Genomic DNA, 20,199 nt, shown 5'->3' with positions numbered 1-20,199 from the left:
TGTGCAGGGCAAAGGCTTGTGCAATGATCAGGAGAACGCCCAGATATAGGGTTTAAGAGAGAAATCTATTCTGAATGTAAAAGTGAGTTCCACTGCAGAGCAATTCACAACACACCCTAACCCTTAGGGCCGAAGGTGGTCCCCTGGTTATTAAGTCCGCGGTTAGATTCGGGATATACAAGCGTGACGGCTAGACTCCAAAGCTCTCAGCATCTGTAAGGTGCCTGGTGCAGGGTTGGTGTTTAATGCTAAATGAATAAATACACAGTCTACGGAAGGAAGGAAGGAAGGAAGGAAGGAAGGAAGGAAGGAAGGAAGGAAGGAAGGAAGGAAGGAAGGAAGGGTGGGTCGGTCACTATTTGCTTGTGTTTGAGGAATAAAATTGGCAGGTAATGAGGCCGAGTTTCTAAATTTTAATCTAGGAATGTCAATTCTCTGGACCATGTCATATAAACACAGTCAGGCTGCCTCTTTCTGCTAAACATGGAGTTTATCGGTATCGTCTGGTACACCTTTAGTCCCACCTTTCCCAATCCAGGCATGGTAACAGTCCTTTACAAATCATGTTACGTTACTTTGGAAGAAGATACTTCCACTTAACATGCTTAAAGAAATGTTAGATAACTGTAATCTATCAAGACATTTTTTTACTGCCTCTGATGTGTAACACAGTGCGCGTCAGTCTCACGTCAACGTGAATGCACAGCAACCAGGTCCGGGCTTTCCAAAGTGATGCCTTCGCACACAGCAGATGACGCAGTCCTGGCGCCACGTCCGAGCGCCCCGAGCGAAGCCGTGTGTGCTGCTGATGGGTTCCGGATTATCTCGCTTTTGTGAGCTGTGTCCGCGCTTTGATCAGCGATTGCAAATGACCCAGCCGGAGAGAGCGAACACTCAAGAGCACAAGCAAAGAGACCTGGAAAGCTCTGAAAGCGTAGTGTGTGGCTGAGCCCCGAGGGGCGTCCTAGGTTGGGTGCGTTGACCACAGTGACCACGATATTGCAGTACGGAGGCTGACGTGAACACCAGTATGGGGGGACATTGAAGGCAGATGAGAAATGGCTGTGACTGCATCACGGAGAGCTCCCAAAACACACTGTGGGTGTTGGGGGGTTAGTTTGTGTGAAAGTGGATCTGAATGTGTCTCCTACTGAGCTAAGGAAACAAGCATAGCCGGGAATTTTCCTTGTTCGTGATTTCTCCCGTATCTGGATTTGCATTTGGGTGAAAGACAGCTTGTAAGTGAACACGGAGAGCACTCTGATGGTAGTATTCGGAATGAAAGAACGAAAGAATAAACTGAGTCGGAACAGTGCACACGACCATGGGCAGGAGAGCTTGGAACCCACGCGAGCATTTCTCACCAGGAAACCTACTCCTACTTTTCTGTTTCATCAGCCCACCTACGGCTCTTGCTCACCTCTTTTACATGAGACCACACTGCAGGAGTTGCAAACAGGCAAACTGACTGCACATTTGCAGCTTACTACCCTATGCAAGTACTGTGCCAATTCATTTATGTGGCAAGCAGGAGGCTGAGAATGTCCCAGAAGCCCAGGTGGCCATTGGCCTGCCAGGTAAGACAGTCTCTCAAGGCAGCTGCATTGTTCCCATCCAGCAAGGGCCACCCACTTCTTCAAGATTCCTTGATGGGGTCCAGCATGCGGAGGGCACCAATGAAGTCCATCTGCCCTTCCAGTGGAACACTCTCTTAGTTAACACAGTTCTTCGCCATTCTTCGATTTCTGTCCACCTGTCGGATACTGTCTGTAACGTTAATGGTGACTTCTTTTGCGGACATTCGCTTAGCATCTCTTTTAGCCTGTTAAAAAGTTTAACATCATGAATTGAGTTAGTAGAAAATATCCAAATTTGCAGTCATCTCTTGAGATTGTCACACACACACACACACACACACACACACACACACACACACACACGCAGAGGCAGGAAGAAGCCACAAGAACACATATATACTCCCTTTCAAAGGTTTCTCTGTTGAAACTCTAATACTGACCTAGCACAGAGCCTGGCATAAGGTTTGCTCACTAAAACATTGTCGAATGAATGCATTAACTGGCTAAGGTCCATCAAAGGGCAGTGTGGAAGGTTTCACAGTTAGCTTTAGCAAAGCAGGGAAGGAGTGGAGCTTTGGTGCCAGACAGACTTTGTGGTTCAAATACTGACTAGATAATTTCACCATGAGCAAGTTTTTTCTAACCTAACCCTCAGTTTTCTCATCTGTAAAATGGGGAATAATTAACAATACCTACCTCACCAGATTATTGTAAGGATTAAATAAAGTCATGCATTAAGGTACTCAGCATAATGCTTGTCACAAAAAAAAGACCAAAAAATATTTCATAAGTATAACAATAGTAAAAAGTAAGATTATCCACTTCTGAGTGAAGATACACCGATGCTGAAAGTCCAGCATTCATATTAAATACTAAAGCACTGACTCAACTGTGGGTTCTTCAACTATATGTGTCCCACCTCAAGAGTAAACTTTAACGAGTGCCCATTCCGCTCAACTGTATGCTTGGAGTGAGCATGAGCGTGGTCTTGGGAGTCGTCCCCACAGTGCGTGGACAGAGACGGGTGCTGCCCAATCCCCAGTCCGGGAAGACCTGCTGCCTAGCTCCTGGGAGTGCAGTCAAGTCAATAGCTTCCAGATGTTCCCTTGGGGTATTCACCTGCAGGAAGCCACCTCACCCTGGGTCCTGCGCTTGCCAGGGTGGCCCAATGTAGGGGTACAAAGGTCTGGCCATTTTGGCACAAAGCAGGCCAGCTCTGACAAGCCATCCGGCTCCAGAGCTCCCCATGGGGTGGGGTCAGCCACAGCTGCTGCTCAGCCTGCATCTGGCTCACCTTCTCCCTCTGGCCCCTCCTGCTTCCATCCCTCCTCTCCACAGGGGATGATGCCTAATGAGCATCCTACACAATGACATCTCAGTGTCGCCCGCTGGAAAACATGGTCAGCCTCAGATCTGAGGGAGTGTCTCCCCACGCTCGGTGTGAGTGCGGAGAGATGCATGCTCTCGGTACAAGCCGACTCCTTGAGCTGTAGTGCGTCCGAAGAAATGTGCACTATTGGGCCCCTGGAGAACAAGACATTGGCCTGTTTGATTTACTAGCAAATGATAGTAGTTTGTAACCTGTCACATAGACCCCATGTAGTAGCTGCTGGTGACGCCCCCTCCAGATTCTCCTTACGTGCCTGGTGCCTCTATCTCCCAACCGCTGCAAGTTTTGGCAGCTAACTGCTCATAGTAGCACCCATGTTTTGAGAATTGCCCTCATCTGATCGGAGCCACCTTGCTCAGAAATGCGCCAGAGGGCACACACTCACTCCTGGAGACAGCCCAAAGCCAATGTCTGATGGCTGGGGATACAAAAGGCTGGCATTTTGCCTCGAGGGCATATAAATCTATGACATCTTCACGCTCCAGAGCCCCCGTGGGATCAGGCTCCCTGGGATTCAGCAGACCGCACATATTTGCTGACCTGGGTCCTCTGTCCCGCCTGCTCCCGTTACTACTGTACCGGTTTGACCTGAGACTACTTTCAATCAATCGCTTGCACAAGAATCCTCATCTTGGGCTCTGCTTCTAGGGAACCTGACCTAAGAATACTTTATGGGTGATCTGAGGGGCGTTTAAGGGATAATTTTGACTAAATGCAATTTTAGTCCTATCCGTTGATGTCATGAGCTCGGACTTCATTGTTCTCTTCGTGTTCCCAGTGCCTCACACCATCTGAGACACAGCAGGCGCTACATTTAGGTTTGGCCAAAGTAGTGGTGAACGAACGAATGAGCACACTGCATTTGTCAACGCGCCCTTGTTTGAACAACCAGGGGTCAATGCTGTCTAACGATTTGGTCTTACTCTCAGCTCTTCCAAGCCTGAACTGGCACCAGGGCAAACAGCGACTCTGATGCGTTTATTTTTCCCTAAAAGCAGAGAACTCCTAAAGTCCCACAACCAATTTTGTCTCCTAAAGAAAAGCGCGGCAACTAAGAGGTCAATTCCATCTGATTTGCTTTTCGGGCGTTGCTGCATCCAAGCCTTGAGGACAGGGCCTGGGATAGAGACACAGAGGCTTTATTTAAAATGAGCCAAGTTGACAGCAGCTTTCCCCTCAAACCAGTAGGCAGTAAGAGAGCTTTCCAGAATGGAAATGTAAACTTTCCAAATAGTATAACTGCTTTTCTTTAGAGTTACTGGCAAGATTTCACAAAAGGTTATTAAAGATTACACACAGAAAATGCTCTGCTCTATATTTCAGTCTGCTTTTCTAAGCTTAAAAATATAAGCAAAAATTCAACAGTTGGGTGATTCTTCATTTCCTTGCCTGTTTAAGAGTCCAAAGCTACAAAACAGTCATTCCCAGAACAGCCACAGAATACGTATGGTTTTAATCTCAAGCACAACGGCGCAATTTCTGTTTTTTCTTCTTGCAGTTTCTTAAGTCTGTATATCCGAAGCCCATCTAGTGGCAGTATGTAGAGCACAAGCTTTGGGGCCAGACAGAGCTGGACTTCGGGCAAAGCTTTGTCACCAGTTAGCTGCCACAAGACACGTTGCTTTAACCGCTGAGCCTCAGTTCCCTTACCTGAAAAATGGGGCAATAATGCCGGATGCTTTGTGGGGCTTTCTGAGAGAATTAAGCATGTCACTCAGCATTAATACGGTGACCAACTTCTCCAGGTTGGCTCAAGATTGGCACATTTTAAAACTGGAAGTTCTCCCTTCTGGGAACCCGCTCAGGCCCCCACAAACCAGGACAGTCGGTCTGCCCAGTTAGAGCTGCCCTTACTTCTATTTGCAAAATGATGATGTCAAACATACTAAATTCAACTGAAAACCTTCTTATTCTACTCAAACTACGGCTCTTGCTCCTGCTACTTCTAAACACACCGACAATAACCCTGCGGGGTGTACATTTGGATAAAGGGCGACAGGAGTTCAGTACTCCAGTGATGGGTACAGGCTGTAAGCCAAAGAGTCCACTTTCAAACGATGGCACCGTATTAACTCTATCAAGTTAAACCGAACAACAAGCCATTCTCTTGGAAGCGTTTCATGAAAGAGAAACTTTTGAGTCTGAGGCATCAGCAGAAAGTCATCACCTCTCCGACAGCAGCGTGGACATTCAAGAGGTTGGTCATCGCTGGAATCTAGTTACAACTTGGAAATCTCAGATTTCAAGCCCGAATGAGAGGGAGAAAGAGAACAGTGCCAGATTATTTTCTCTAGAAGCCCTCTTGAGAAGCTGCTTTGCCCTCCTTCAAGAGAAGTGCTATCTGGATACACAGAACAATTATCCCATTTGGTTCCTCAGACAGTGAGCAGAAGAGGCATTTTCCCCTCCGATGTGCTTCTCAGCCAGCCAAACCTTTTTATTTAATATCCCACTCCCTTCATTTAACTACAGGAAAAGAAAACATGTCCCATTTGCAATGACTGGCCTAAAAAAAAAAGTCTTCTGGTTCGCAGCTCAGTGATGAGAGAAGCCTATTTGGCCCCTTTTTCTTCTGTGCCTCTCTGCTCACTCAATCCTTCCTCCACTTCAAAATTCGTGTTTTGTGACTTTTATCACCACTGACTCTTGTTAATGGGCCACCTCTTGTTTCTCACTCAGCTTTACAGCTTTTCTATTCTTCTCTCTGCTTCATTTTAATTTCTGCAGGTTTAGAACTCTGTGAATCATGGATTTTAGTCCTCTTGATATTGCCTCTTTAATTAAAAGTAATTTATCGGCTGCCATTTCTCAAAGGTAACCGGATTGACTGTGATAACTTCCTGGCAGCCTTGAACCCAGATGAACCTGTTTCTCTTGGGGTTTGGAAGTCGACGACCCAGCTCGTCTCTGTGGGAAGTGGGGGCAGCATGGCTGCTCCGTAGATGCCTGGACTCAGGGGTGCAACCAGTCCGCTCACCATTTCTCACTGCCCCCCACATGGGAATACAGATGTTCTCAACCTTACTTTGACCCCACAAATGTATCTATACCTAACACGGGATCATCCTAACCTTTTCACAGTTCCTCACACACAACGAAGAAAAGCAAGGCTTACTGAGATTATGATTTATCAGACATCAATTTTTCTATAACTATATTTTTTAATTTATAAAACCAGTACATAATTATGGTAAAAGAAATTCAGACAGTAGAGAAGGCACAGTGAAAAGTAACATTGTTCCCATGCTCTATGCTTTCCCCAGGGGTAGCCACAGCTAATGATTTCTCTCTCCCAGTATTCTTTACCTCTTTCCTGGCCTTAACCATGGTTTGGATTATATATTTGCTTGTTTACTTGCATATTTTCTACATCCTCATCAGAGTATACATTTCAAGAAGGTAGGGACCCAGGGTGTTGTGTTCACCAGAATATATATCCCCAGAATATAATTTAGTGCCGATCACATAATAGGCACCCAACAAATAACTTGATGAACACATGTATGAAACGAAATCTTCAGAAAGAAGACAAAAAAATGTCCTGGGAATAGCACACCTGTTTGCATTGCCCTGCCCTAGAACTTTCCTACAGTATTTACATTATGCTTACAACTGATTGTTTCTTGCGCCATCCCTGAGAGACAGCCGGAGATGGTACTGCACTCCCTTTCCCAATGAGGCCGTGGAAGCCATTTAAGCCAACATAATTTGCCCAACACCAATGTCAATGTCGGCAGTGGGTTGAACTAAAGATGGTGGACCTGGGTTCCACATCCAGCCTCCCACAACTCTGCCAAAGCTTACTCTGAATTCTCCGCTGTTCTGTTTTTGGTAATGGGAAGGAAGAACATGGGGTTTGGAGGAAGACAGATCTGGGTTTTAAGTCTAACACAGCCCCATCACTATTCCTTGGGCCATGTTGGCCAAATACCTAACCTTTCTGAGCCTGTTTTCCCAAGTCGGAAACGCTGCTTCCCCCTTTTCCTTCCCAAAAGATTAAAGACCGAGCCTTGTCAGCTGCAACTCAAGACATTTTTCTTCTTTTCAGTCAAGCCCCATTAAAGGGAGACAGACAATAACAACCAATAACAAACATCTAGCTGTTCCTGAATTCTGGGATTTTACTTGCTGCTCTTCATGGCATTCATCTGAGGTCATCGGGAAACATTTGATGGTAGCAACTCCACCCAGGGCCAGGGTGCCAGGCTCCAAATGCAGGGGTCAGGTCACGCCTCAACCAAAACTCTCCGGAGCTCCCCAAGCCTGGAGCAAATCCCGCGCCAACCACAGCATCACACACCGTACTCACTGGGCTACTCGGCGTGGGGGTTTAGATCTATCCGGTAGCAGGTGCCAAACGGAGTTGTCGCTTTTCAGGTTGAACCTCAGGTAGATCAAACACTAGGAAGGCGACAGAACCTGCTTGAGAAAAGCACTGGGGATCCCACAGAACAGTCATCAGTCATATGATGGTGGCGCTGGAGGGGGCTGGGTGGGAGCGGTGCTGTGGGAAACCTTTCCAATCCCAGTGAAGTACTAGGCCAGCCTCATTCAATCAAGTAGACCCAGTCAAGGATTTCTCAGATGCTGAGATGTGAGGAAGGTCCCAGGTAGTTGGTGAGTACATACTAGGTTCATAACCCTGAAATAGGCTCAGGGGTCAAGGAAATAAAGAATAAGGAGGTCTGCGCCCTGAGAGTCTTCTAATCAGACTGGTGTTTCTACAGACCCTTAGATGAGTAGTGAGTCTTGCAATCCTTCATGTCTATAAGGTGGCAGCCAGCAGACCGCTGCATATATGGAGGTAGTGGAAACCACTACACACACACACACACACACACACACACACACACACCCCTCCACATCCCTATACTGCTAAATTGCCTCCTTTTCCCAGGCTCAAACTAGAATGTGCATCAAAGTGCCCTTCTGACAGGTCTCCCTCTCTGGTTTTCCTCAATGGTTTCTTTTGTTCTCTCCCTCCTTTTAATGGCATGTTTCTGCTTTGCAAGGAGAAACTCATATTTACTGTCCAAACTCTTCTCATCTATCTCCTATTACCACCACCCAGGAGAAATTCTGGGCTGATTCCATCCTCCTTTCAGGAGCAGGCCTCCCTCTTTGGCCACAGCCATTTCTGTGAGGCTTCACCCAACTTTCCTGGACCGGTCGGAGCGCTGCCACCAGTCAGACACTGGGTGTGGGGGGAGGGGGTGGGAGCAGAGGGAGGCTTCTCAGCCCAGAATCAGTTAGGACATCGGTGAAGTTCTTCAGCACGGTCTGGCCACGTCGTCAAGAACAGTCAAGTAACTGACAATGGCGCAGCTTCCAGAGGCATGAGGGCTCACCGGGAGGCCAGCCACACACTCAGGCTTTGTCTGCTCAGAGCTGTATCCACACGTACATTTCTACCTTAGTGAATAACTTGAGATAGTCCTGGGGGAGGAAAACAGGAGTCCTAAGGCTCAGGAAACGGCACATTCAGATTGGAGAGCAAATGTTTGAAAGCAGCCCAGCGTTCCTGAACGATTAGCAGGGGAGAAGAGCAGCTCTAGGACTTCCTCCTGGGCTTCTGTCAAGCTCAGGGAAGAGGCTGGGGGAGGGAGACGCAGTCAAGGATTTCTCAGATGCTGAGATGCCTCCCAAGTGACTGGAGGAAATCAAGACACAGGAGAGAAAGAGAACGAGCTCTCCACTGAGACAGTTCCAATTTGCAAAATATCGTTATTGTCACATCGTTTCGCTAGTTAGCACCTACTAAGCCCAGGCAGAAGACAGGAGCCGAGGGGATTGAAAGAAGGAAGCTATGGTTTGTCTGCTGGGCCACGAAGTGGAGAGGGGCTCAGGACAGATGCTGCTGCTCAGAGCCATTAGCGCCATCAGCTGTCCCCGGCACCCTTCAGAGAGCAATGCGAACCGTGCGGAGGCGTCTGCGTTAAAGGGAGGAGGTGCTAGCCTCTATTAGTGGCCTTTTATTTCCTTGAAATAAACAACACTATTTCAAACCGGTGACGCCTTTGTTCATTTATTCTGTATTATCTGACTCCCCAGCCTCACCCTTAAAACCGGCAGCCGCTTCAGAGCACGGGGCATGTGTTCCTTTTCCACCCCTGGATCCTTGGCGTCAGGACAGTGCCTGGCACCTCGAAGGCACTCCGTGGAAGAGCATGACACGAATGAATCCAAGGAGTGCTTATAGGAACCGAGCAGAACACTTCCAGGCCTACCAAGGATTGCCTCTAACAGGCTTGTTTTGTATGTCGGGACGCAGACAGGTGCAGAAAGATGCATGCTTTGTGAATGGGTTCTTCTGGAGAAAGAGAGCTCTTAAAAAGTGCCAAAAACCCATCAGCCAGGTGACCGGATGCCATACAGCGGAAGGCTGTGAAATGGTAGGAGGTCATCTTGGGGAGTAGAGGAAGAGGGAAGAGGTGAGTGGCTCCTGCCTGAGCCGGTCACTGAAAATGCAGGAAGCCTTAGCCCAGAGTACAGGAGACCAGCGAGGACGAGGTAGTATGTCAAAGGCCCTGGAGGGTTTAGGAAGAAAATCATTCTCACTGAGATTCACCGCTGAGAGCTGTGTTGGGACGAAATAACTCTGCGGACAGAAGCTTCAATCAGAGGTAAACTTGTCTTGTAAACGGACACCGTGGATAGAAAACCTTCGCCGTGGCTTTTGAGGGACTCAAGACGTCTGGTGGCTGGTGAGCTTCCAGGACACAAAGATCACTGATGCCCTGTAGCAATTGTGTGAACACTCAGCACTGAAGCCCTCTGCTCCCTGATCTCATCTGGGAAGTGGCTGCAACACCGCCATTGCTCATTGGCTTGTGACAACAACCTGCATGGATGGTCTATCAGCAGGTATCGTGCTCCCGGGGCTGTGCCGGCCAGGCGGGCTAGCGCCTCACTCCCCCGGCCCCCGGTGGGCTCCACCATGTGTGTGTGGCGTGAGGGACTGCTTCCCTTCGCTATCTCCGAGTCTCCCTTCTCATCTGTCAACTGGGGACAATATCAACATTTTACAGTCATCGTGATGATTAAGTGAGATAATACAACAGAGCACTTAGTATCCTATGCCTGCCTGCCAGGCTGCTGTCACAGGCCTAAGGAAGGCTAAGCACAACTTCCTGGCTTTATTTATTTATTTATTTATTTTAAAGGTTTTATTCATTTATTTGAGAGAGAGAGCAAGGCAGGAGCAGAGGGAGAGAGACAAGCAGACTCTCCGCTGAGCACAGAGCCTGACATGGGGCTCGATCCCAGGACCCTGAGATCATGACCTGAGCCGAAATCAAGAGTTGGTCGATTAACCGACTAAGCCACCCAGGTGCCCCAACCTACTGGCTTTAAATTCTTATGTTCATAACTGGAATTCATCCACTGCTGGTTAGTGTGTAAAGCTGGTTAGCGTGGCAAACTATTTGTCAGTATCTATAGAAGTCAAACATATCCCCATCCTATGAGCCAGCAATTCTACTCCAAGGAACATACTGAAAAGAAAGGAATGTCCACCAGCAGGCAGGCACATGAATGTTAATGGCTGTGTCGTTCACAATAGCCCCAAACCGGAAGCAACCCAAATGTCCTTCAAGTAGTATGATTACACTCACCTAATGGAATGGACTTAACAGTGAAAATGAGCAAATCTTTGTAACTCACAACAACACGGATGAGTCTCACTCACTAGCGTGATGTTGAACAAAAGAAGCCAGGCACGAAAGAACACATACCATATGATTCCATTTATAAAAGTCTAAAATATAAACAAAGCTGGCCTAGAATGCTAGATGTCAGAACGGTGGTTGGGTTGCCGAGGTGGACAGTGACTGGCACATCCCAGTCACCACGGTGAGGGGCGCAAGGGAGATTTCTGGGGTATGGAAAATGTTCTACGTCTTCACATGGATGACGGTTACATGGGTGTGTCACCTTATAAAGATTCATTGTACTTATGACCGACGTGGGCGTTTTTCTGAATGTATGTTCTAGCTGGTAGATAGTACGATTGCCCTTAATCCTTGCTGTCTCTCCAGTGGGCACAGTGTGTACTTCCTTGCCCTCCTGATGTTGGGCTTGTCCATGTGACCTGCTTGGGCCAACAGGAGGTTAGGTGGCAGGATATGAGCAGAGACATGAAATGTGTTCCGGTAGTTTGATTTTGCCCTCTTAGGTTCCTATCATAGCCATGAGAAGATAAACCTCAGAGGTGCTGTTTTCTGGCCTGATTCCCAAAATAATATACATGAAACAGCTTGAACTACACCCGGAGCCTGGTGCTGGAGGTCAGGCCTCGCCACTCAACTTGTAGCTGATTGTGAGGGGAAAGAAAAAGATGATTTTTTGAAGCCCCTGAATGCTGGTGTGCTTTGGTATGTCCTTTGGCGATAAAGGACTAATACTGCATTCTTCACTAAAAAGTCCATTTACATCTCTATGCTCCATCTTTATACTAAACACCTGTTTCAAGTTCAAGTCACTGGCACCCACCTCCAGCACTTACATGAATGACTCATGTCATAAGTCAAATGAATTGGTTTCATTTTCTATAAACTGGAGACGATACTTACTTTACAGGGCTTTTGCGAGGATTTAATGCCCCAGCAGACCTAAAAGCACTTTGCAAACTGCAGAGCACAACTTTAGAGGCATGAATGATGGGGGGCAGGAGGCCAGTGTGTGGATCATGCAACGTGCCAGGCAAAGCCGCTTCCTGCCCACAGGACCCAGCCTGACTCAAAGGGTGAAGGCACACGCACGGGGAGGAGGCTTGGGAACAAATGTCAGGGCCTGCACTAAAGCCGTCACCCAGCTTTTGAGCGTAGTTCTGACCTACCCTTGGAAGCAATAATGATTAGGTGTCTAGAAGGCCAGCTCGTGTACAGGCAAAGTAGGGGAAACAGGACCCTAGGAGGGCCACCCGCAAGTTCAAGTCTATCCCCCGCCCCGTGACTTTCTCTGAGTCTGAAGAGCCACGCTCAGTGCGTCATTCCATCCTGCTGGGGCGCTGTGTGCCTCACCAGCCCGCTAATCCCTACTGCCGGCCTTACGCACTTCTCAGTTTACACAGGGCAGGCCCATCTGTTCTCTCATTGTGCCATTATTACCATTGTGTGGATAAGGAACCCGAGACTCCAAGAGATTAAGTGGGTCCTGCCAGGCCACTTAGTTCACAAGCATTAGAACTGAATTTGCAGCAGGTTTTCTAACCAAGGGTTAGAGGTAACTCACTCAAGTGAGCAAGAATTCCTTCATTAAAGGACCAAGTGTAGCGTCAGGAAACAAGTGGCACTGGCCTGAGGGGACAGGACCGGTAAATTTTGACAGGAGAGAGTGAGGGGGGGATGGGTTTGGAAAATCAGCATCAGGTAAGCAGGGGACTTTGAGGAGGGTGGGGCATGGGGCAGATGAGGAAGTGGGGGAGGACGGAAGGAGGAAGAGGCCTATGAGGGGCAGTCTTTCCCGTGGGAGGAGCTAGGGCCAGCAGGGGAGGCACCACCCCACAACAGCTCTGAGAGAAAGGAAAGAATCCAAAAGGGGCCAGCGGGCTCTGCGACGCCATAGCCCTGGCGTCTTCTTCAACACTAACGGTCTGAGGGTGATGCTGCCACCACATTCTGCAATGACAGCCCCCCTCGGGGACACTCCCACTGCCCACCTGGGGGAAGGGTGTGAGGTAAAAATGCCTGGCCTGTCTCCTACCATACCGGTCTCTCTCCTTCCCAGTCAGCCCTGAGCCCTGCCCACTGCCTGGCCCCAAACTGGTTCCTGTGACCAGTACAATCCTCAGTGTCAAGATGGTGAGAGCTGTGCTGAAGGGATGCCCGAACAAAGCTGTATTTAAGCAAACACACGCTTCCTTTAGAGTGCAGACAGCAAGGGCCCATTTCCGCTGATTCAACAAAACACAGCAACCCTCGAGGCAGGAATAGGGGTGGGGAGGGGTCCTGCGATTTTCTTTGCAACAATTTTCACATGGGTGGAGTAGAAAAATCTCCCCATTGGCAAGGTGAGCTGTCACTGCTCCTTCCCTGGGTGCCATCTGAGCCTGACCCTGTTCTGAAGCAAGCTTCTCCCCCTTTCTCCAGAATCAAGTGGGTTCTGTGGCTGTGACCTTACCTCCACGGTCCGAAGGCCATTCTGTTTCTGGGTCAGAGGGCCTGAGTTGAGGCTCTGGGGATTCGGGCACTGGGTCCCACAGCTCAGCTTCTTGTCTGGGTTGGACGTTCCACCCGGAGCTGTGGATCGGGGCACACCATTGGAGGACGGTCCATCTTCCAGCACACCTGGGGGAGGGAAGCAGAGGATGGCACTGGAGTCTTGCACATGACAGTTGCTGCAAACAATCCCCGAGACTGTGGCGGGGGTGGGGGGGAGCCACAAAGAAGAAATAAGTCACCAGAATCCCACCATGCAGAATTACCCTTTTCTAAAAGAAGATGTAGGTGCCGCCCAGTGTGGAGCCCGATGTGGGGCTTGAACTCACGACCCTGAGATCAAGAGTCACATGCTTAACTGAGCCACCCAGGTGCCCCTTTGTGTATATTTTTCTTTTCTTTCTTTCTTCTTCTTCTTTTTTTTTTTTAAACAAAAATGAGACTTTAAAATCATTTTGCAACCTGAAACTTTTACTTAACATCAATGACATTTTTCCATGCAATTCAATATTCTGCCATATTAGTTTTCACATACTTAGTCTGCCATTGTATGGATGTGTCACCATTTATTTATTTTTAATTTTTTTAAGAAAGTTCTATGCCCAATGTGGGGCTTGAACTCATGACCCCAAGATCAACAGTTGGATGCTCTACCGACTAAGCCAGCCAGGCACCCCTGTGCCACCAGTTATTTAATCCCCTCTAGTTGGTTATTTGTCTTCACAATAAATGTCACTGTGGTTGAAACTTCTTAGGCTTAAAGCTTTATTTTTTTTTTTTTTAAGATTTATTTATTTATTTGAGAGGGAGAGAGAGAGAGCATCTCAAACAGACTCCCCGATGAGCACAGAGCCTGATGCGGGCCTTGATCTCACGACCCATGAGATCACCATCCCAGCTGAAATGAAGAGTCTGATATCAACCGACTGAGCCATCCAGGCGCCCCTTAAAGCTTTATTCTTAATTACCTCCTTAGGATAAAGTCCTACAAGTAGAGTTACTGGTTTGAAGGCTGTACAGTTTTTTACACTGTTCCATCTCGAGGTGTTGGACTGAGCATGTGTTCGTCAATAACGAACGCCAAGAAATGATACAATGAGGTTTAAATATATGGCCTCACTGAAAAGCAAGAGGGCTACAGCAAGGAATAGTTGGAGAGTACCTGACTGAACAGAGAAAAGGTGGCCCAGGAAGTACGAGGGGAAATAGCAGGTGGGGGGCAAGAAGTGGGCAGAAGCTGTGCAGTAGCCACAGGGAGGCCAGAGGCAACCAGGTAGGTTGGTTACTCTACTCCTGCAGCCGCTGAGGCCATCAGCAGTCACAGAGCGGTCTGCGAGGTGGGATATTATGATATAACAAGAAATACATATTTGGTCCTTTCCCCCAGTTCCTGGCATAGATCTCCTAAAACCCTGGTAATTTCCTGAGTGATAGGAGCATCTTTTGTTATAACATTTGGTCTTTGCTTCAGTTCATGACACAGAGCTCCTAAATCCCTTGGGATTTTATGAATGATAGGAAAGACAGGAGCACCATTTATTCTAATGAGGCAACTCTCATAGGTCTCCTTGGTAGCTTCAAGATAGGGGCCAGTTGCCAGAAAGACCTAATCTTGACTAAGAGCTTGGAAATTTCAGCCCCACCTCCCAAACTCTGGGGAGGAGGGAGGGGCTGGAAATTGAGTCATTTGATCATGCCTACATGATGAAACCTCCAATTTAAAAAAACCCTTAAATAACAACACTGAGGGAGCGTCCAGGTTGGTGAAAGCATCCATGTGCCAACAGGGTGACAAACCCCAACTCCACAGGAACAGAATGCACTTACGAATCTTCTAGACCTCGCCCTATGTACCTCTTCACCCTATGTACCTCTTCATTTATACCTTATAATATCCTTTACAATAAACTGGCAAACACAAGTAAAGTGTCCCTGAGTTCGGTGAGCCGTGCTAGCAAATTATCGAACCTGAGAGGGGATATAAGAACTCCGATTTACAGCTGGCTGGTCAGATGTACAGGTGGCAACCTAGGACTTGGGACTGGCGTCTAAAGTGGGGGGCAGTCTAGTGGGACTGAACCCTTCACCTGTGGGGGCTGTGCTGACTCAGGAGTCAGAACTGAACTGAGTTATAGGACACCTAGGCAGTGTCTGGAGAGTTGGAGAATTGGTTGATTTGGTGGGAAAAAAAAAATCCTACACGTTTGGTGTCAGAAGTGTTGTAAGTAGAAACAGCACAGAGAGGGGCCTGGCACAGAGGGAAGGGCAGTGCTCTCAAGGGCTGGTGACACCTGAGAGAAGGAGAAAGTCGACGCCACAAAGGCTGGCCCTCTGAACACAGTGCCAAGAGTTAGGCCAATAGTTTCCACCCCTGCCTGCCAAGCGGGCTTCTTAGAAGAAGCAGGTGCTGCTGATGTGCTATAGGAAGTTTCAGTGACAGAAATGGGCACAAAACAAGAATAAACAAATGTTTGAAGAAGGCCCACACCATAAAAGAGAGACAGCGAACTTGACAGTGGAGATGCCGCAGGAAATGGAGCTAATAAGGTATGCAGCAGAAAATTTAAATAAGTGTAGTCAGTCTGCCCAGAAAGATGAGGGGAGATAAGGTAAGCGCAAAATGAGGACAAGAGTGACCAAAGATATTTGAATAATTTTAACTGTTGAACTGAATTTTTAAAACTCAGTAGAGACACTGATTAGCAGGACAAACATAAAGAGCAAGTCAGTGAGCTACCCTAGGGATTCTTCTGGAAGGAGCAAGTGGAGGTATGAAAAACATGCTGGAAACACGGGATGAAAATCCAGACATTACAACCTCAATTGAAGAGTGGTTCCAGAAGGAGAGAGTAAAGAAAAATGAAGGGAGGCAATATTCACAGAAAAATAGTATTTCTCAGAACTGAATGAAGAAAGATGTGAAACCCCAAATTGAGATAGCTTACCACAAACTTGACAAGACAAATGAAAAGAAAAGCCAACCTAGCCAGATCTTAGTGAAAATTCAAACACTGTCAATAACAAGAAAAGCTTCAGAAGAGGAAAACAAACAAAAACAAAAAAGCAGAATGAGATTGACATTAGACTTTTTATCAACAACCAATGGATGTAAGAAAATATGGAAGAGTGTCTTCAAGATTTCAAAGGATATGCACATTGTAAAGTCTTTTGCAATACATTCCCAGATTTACCTCTATAAATCTCCAATTACCCTACTGCCCTCTGCCAACAGTATATGAAATGGCAATATTCCCCAATCCTGCACAAACCCTGAATATTTTCTTTTGTTTCTCATCTTTGCCAATTTAAGAGGCAAAATAGTATCTCAGTGCTTGGGTTTACACTGCTCGATTCGCTAGAGATACCATATTATTTATGTGCCTATTGGCTAATTGTGTGGGACTTTTTAAAAACTGTCAAGTCATTTGCTTATCTTTCTTTTGAGGTGTTAGCCTTGGTTTGCTTTTAATCAAACTTAAGGAAAACAAACAAAATCCTTTCCCAGAGTGTTGAGAAATTATTTGCAATGAGGCATGCATCAGAAGCACAACATGTCTGATGTACAAAGAGAGGGAGGGTTGGTTGACTAGGCAGAGCTGGTGAGGCCACAGTCCCAACACAGCTGAGGAAGCAGTGATCCAAAGAACAGACAGGTCCACAGAGCACCCACCCGTTCTGCAAAATGCTAAGAGGCTCTGAACTGTGGCAATGGGATAGAATCAGAATTCAAAACACTGAAAGTAGAAAATGGTGGGTCTGGAGTTTCCTGACTGGCTGTCTACAGTACTTAGGGGCACAGTGGATGTGTTTCGGATGTGCCAAGACATGGATTCTTTCAGCTCAGCTTGCCCCACATCTTTGGGGCCCCCTTCCTCCATCAGCTGGCAGCCTTTCCCCTTTCTCTCTTCTCATCCCCCCTCCATCTTACACCTAAAGGGTCTCAAATGCATGTGTACGGACAACCCAGCACACACATTTGCTCTCCATCTCTAGCTGCCCGGGGGCCCAGGGGAGAGCTAACCCGGAGAATGAGTCAGGAGAAGAGGCCCATGAAAAACCTGGAAGCAGGCCTGGCATGATTTGGGCTGGTAATTCCAGGGTCCCAGCACCCACAGAAGAGTCCAGAACAGAGCTTCTCAGTGTGATCCAGGGACCAAACCGTTGTTACTGGTCTGCTGTGGCTTCAGTATAAAAACTGAATGCAAGCACTTAGAAATTTCTATGGCACTTGACATAACTGGAACACCTGAGAGTGAACTTGTGTGACTGAACTTCTCTCATAGGCGACAGACCAGTTCCAGGGCTGTCAGACTCACATAGTGAGTCCCAAGGGGTGTGAGCTGTGTATTAGTCATATGCAGTAAGACCACACATTTGCCTGTGATGGACTGGGAAAAAAAGGAACTGATCCTCCACAGAAGAAGAAGAATTTTTATGTCATCACCCAGAGCGATCTCCTGTTAACAAGGTGGTAAATGTCCTTCTGGCAGATGCTACTGGTGTCCACCCAGGTCTACCTACCTGGTCCCTGCACCCACCCCCTAGCTGCGGTGGGTGTTGGTGGCTAATAGCTCTTGCTGCCCTCTTCTCCTAAGGCTTGCCCTTGGCTGAAGGAAGCCCCCTTACCAGGAAAGGCCTGGCTGGTTACATCAGGTACACCCCATGGCCAGTAATCAACTAAAAGTGTGCTGGGGGGCGGGAAGGGTGTACCACAGCCCAGGCCCCTTGTCTCTGAACAGGACAATTTCTGTCCCTTTGCTCCAAAGCAACCCATTGGATCAGCCTGAGGCTAGACTAATCCTGAAACCACATCTCTGCCCAGCTCCTTCCCCTGGCCCATCCTACTTCCCTATTCTCTCTCACACACAGTTACCTTTCCAGCAGTGTCTCCAGGAGTCACTTGCATGAAATCCCCTTCTCAGGCTCTGCTTCCAGAGAACCAAACCTAGGACAGTGTAAATAGCCTGCATGCCGGATATATTCCTTCTGTTCTGCCACACTCACTCTCCCCTCCTCCCCACCCTGTTCTATGTTCTAGGACACTGACGTGAATGAACCACATCAACAGGCCCTCTCACCCACTGGCTTCTATTTGGGTTTGCCAACGGGCACCACTAGCTACCGAGCAGAGAGGTCTAGAGTAGCATACTGAGGTCAGGTCTTTGTTCCCCTAGCTCTCTCCCTGCCGGGTCGCCATGGGTGCCTGTGTCCTCTATACACTCCTCCACCAAAAAAATGTACAGAACCAAGAAAAGCCAGAGAGACTGTGCAATTAGGAGGTTCCTGATGACTTCTGGGAAGGCTCAGAGTGGTGGGAACAGAGGACAGATGGCAAGTTGTTGAGTAGGAAGTTAAGATGCTACATCGGTCAGGGTTCTCAGCTACAAGCAACAGAAATTGACTCCAGTGAATTAAAGTAGGAAAGCAATTCATTTAAATGATCTGGGAGGCTCTCAGACTTTCTGGGAGGGTTGGAGGATGAGGCACAGAGGTTATCCATCCAGGCACAATGTCCCAAATCCCTCCGTGGAGCTTGTTCTCCCAAGCCCTACACCCTGGAAACTGGCCTCAGCGTGGCTGCCACACTTGTATTAAAAAAATTACTGTTGTTTTTCTGAAATTCCTGAATTTTATCTGGCAACCCTACTGGGTGCCAAGTGCCCCAGGCGGGGGGACATTGTTGTGAAAGCTGCATTTTACTAGACCCTGAACTGCACCTGCAACTCTACCCCATGCCAGCCCTCTCAAACCTGAAAGATGGGAGAGTGACTCTTATTTTTCAGCAGAAGAAACTGAAGATTAATGCAGGTTCTGTATGTTTCTAAAGCTTGTGGTCCTTAGCAAGTAGTCACATATCCTTCAAAGAAAAAATCCCAAGTAGGCAGTTGTCAAATTTTAGTGGGCATGAGACCCAGTTGGGGCGTCCGTTAAAATGCAGATACCTATGTCTTACCCCCAGAACTTCTGATTCAGCAGGGGCCCAGGAATACGCACTTTAACAAGTTCCCTCCACCCCACCCACTTCCAGTGATTCTGAGACATGGAATTCTGAAGACTCCACTTTCAGGCTCCTGACATGGAGACTGATGCTCGTGCTAGTTTTGAGGGTTACATGCAAAATGCCCAACTATATTTCTTTCCACAGTGAATGCTGTAGTAGTAAATTGAGGGACATCTGTGTGCCCCAAGGGTATGTCTTTTTTTGACATCCTTCACAAAATTTTCATTCCATCCAGAAGACAAGCCAAATCCCTGACTTTGCCAAAAGATGGGAAACAGCTGCATCCAAAGCTTGCTGATAAGTTGCAACCAATGACTTCTTGCCAGTCTCTTGCTGTTTTGGAAATAGAGCTGGGAGGGGGGCAGCACACAGAAATGAAAAATGATAGCTGGAAGCCATATGGAGAGCAGGACAAGGGGCAACTCCTCTGTAACCCAAGCGCCTGGTTTTCTTTGGTGAAGGTGATCTCGGTGTCCAAAGTCACTGAAACCACATGCAAGTCATACCCTCAATGACTGAAAACCAAAGTAAGACGCTAGCAGTCTATTTGGGAAGAATCTCCTAAAGTCACATCAGATGAAACTCTGGTCCGTCAATGTCTGGCCTCAAGCCTTGAGCACGTGGCTGATAATAATTTTGTCTGAACTGAGGTATATGTTAAATAAACTCCAACTACCCAGCCACTTAGAATTTGTCTCATTTTTCAAAATAAACTAATATGGAGAGGTATCTGTCATTTCTTCAATCTGATGAGTAAGTTTTGGCACACACTATGTGTAAGAAGCTGATATGTGGCTTTTTATAAAGCTGATATAAGGAAATCCTTTAAAAATGGTGAGCAACCCTAACATTCATTGTCAATTGATTTTGAACAAGAGTGCCAATGGGGAAATAATTTTTTTTCTTCTTCTTTTTTTTTTAGCGGGGGGGGGGGCAGATGGGGGAGGGTTTTTTCAACTAGTGTGTGGGGCAACTGGATATATATATTTGAAAGAATGAAACTGGACCCCTATCTCACACCATATACAAAAGCTAACCCAATATGGATTAAAAAAATCTAAATGTAACTGTTAA

General features: G+C 47.3%; 1 protein-coding gene across 1 annotated transcript in view; it reads right to left on the bottom strand.

Moving 5' to 3' along the window:
- Positions 1–398: 398 nt before the first annotated feature.
- BAALC (BAALC binder of MAP3K1 and KLF4) overlaps positions 399–20,199 on the bottom strand; it is a 71,435-nt gene continuing 51,634 nt past the window's right edge. The window contains exons 2-3 of the mRNA XM_040626083.1: positions 13,087–13,253; positions 399–1,822 (exon numbers count right to left, since the gene is read on the bottom strand). Of these exons, the coding sequence (XP_040482017.1) occupies positions 1,712–1,822; positions 13,087–13,253 (278 nt within the window). The 3' untranslated portion in view covers positions 399–1,711. The remainder of the gene's footprint in view (positions 1,823–13,086; positions 13,254–20,199) is intronic.

The sequence above is a fragment of the Ursus maritimus genome, unplaced genomic scaffold, assembly GCF_017311325.1.
Source record: "Ursus maritimus isolate PB19 unplaced genomic scaffold, ASM1731132v1 scaffold_9, whole genome shotgun sequence".
Lineage (NCBI taxonomy): Eukaryota > Metazoa > Chordata > Mammalia > Carnivora > Ursidae > Ursus > Ursus maritimus.
Note: the sequence above shows the minus strand (reverse complement) of the source record. Positions and strands in the feature narration are given on the sequence as shown.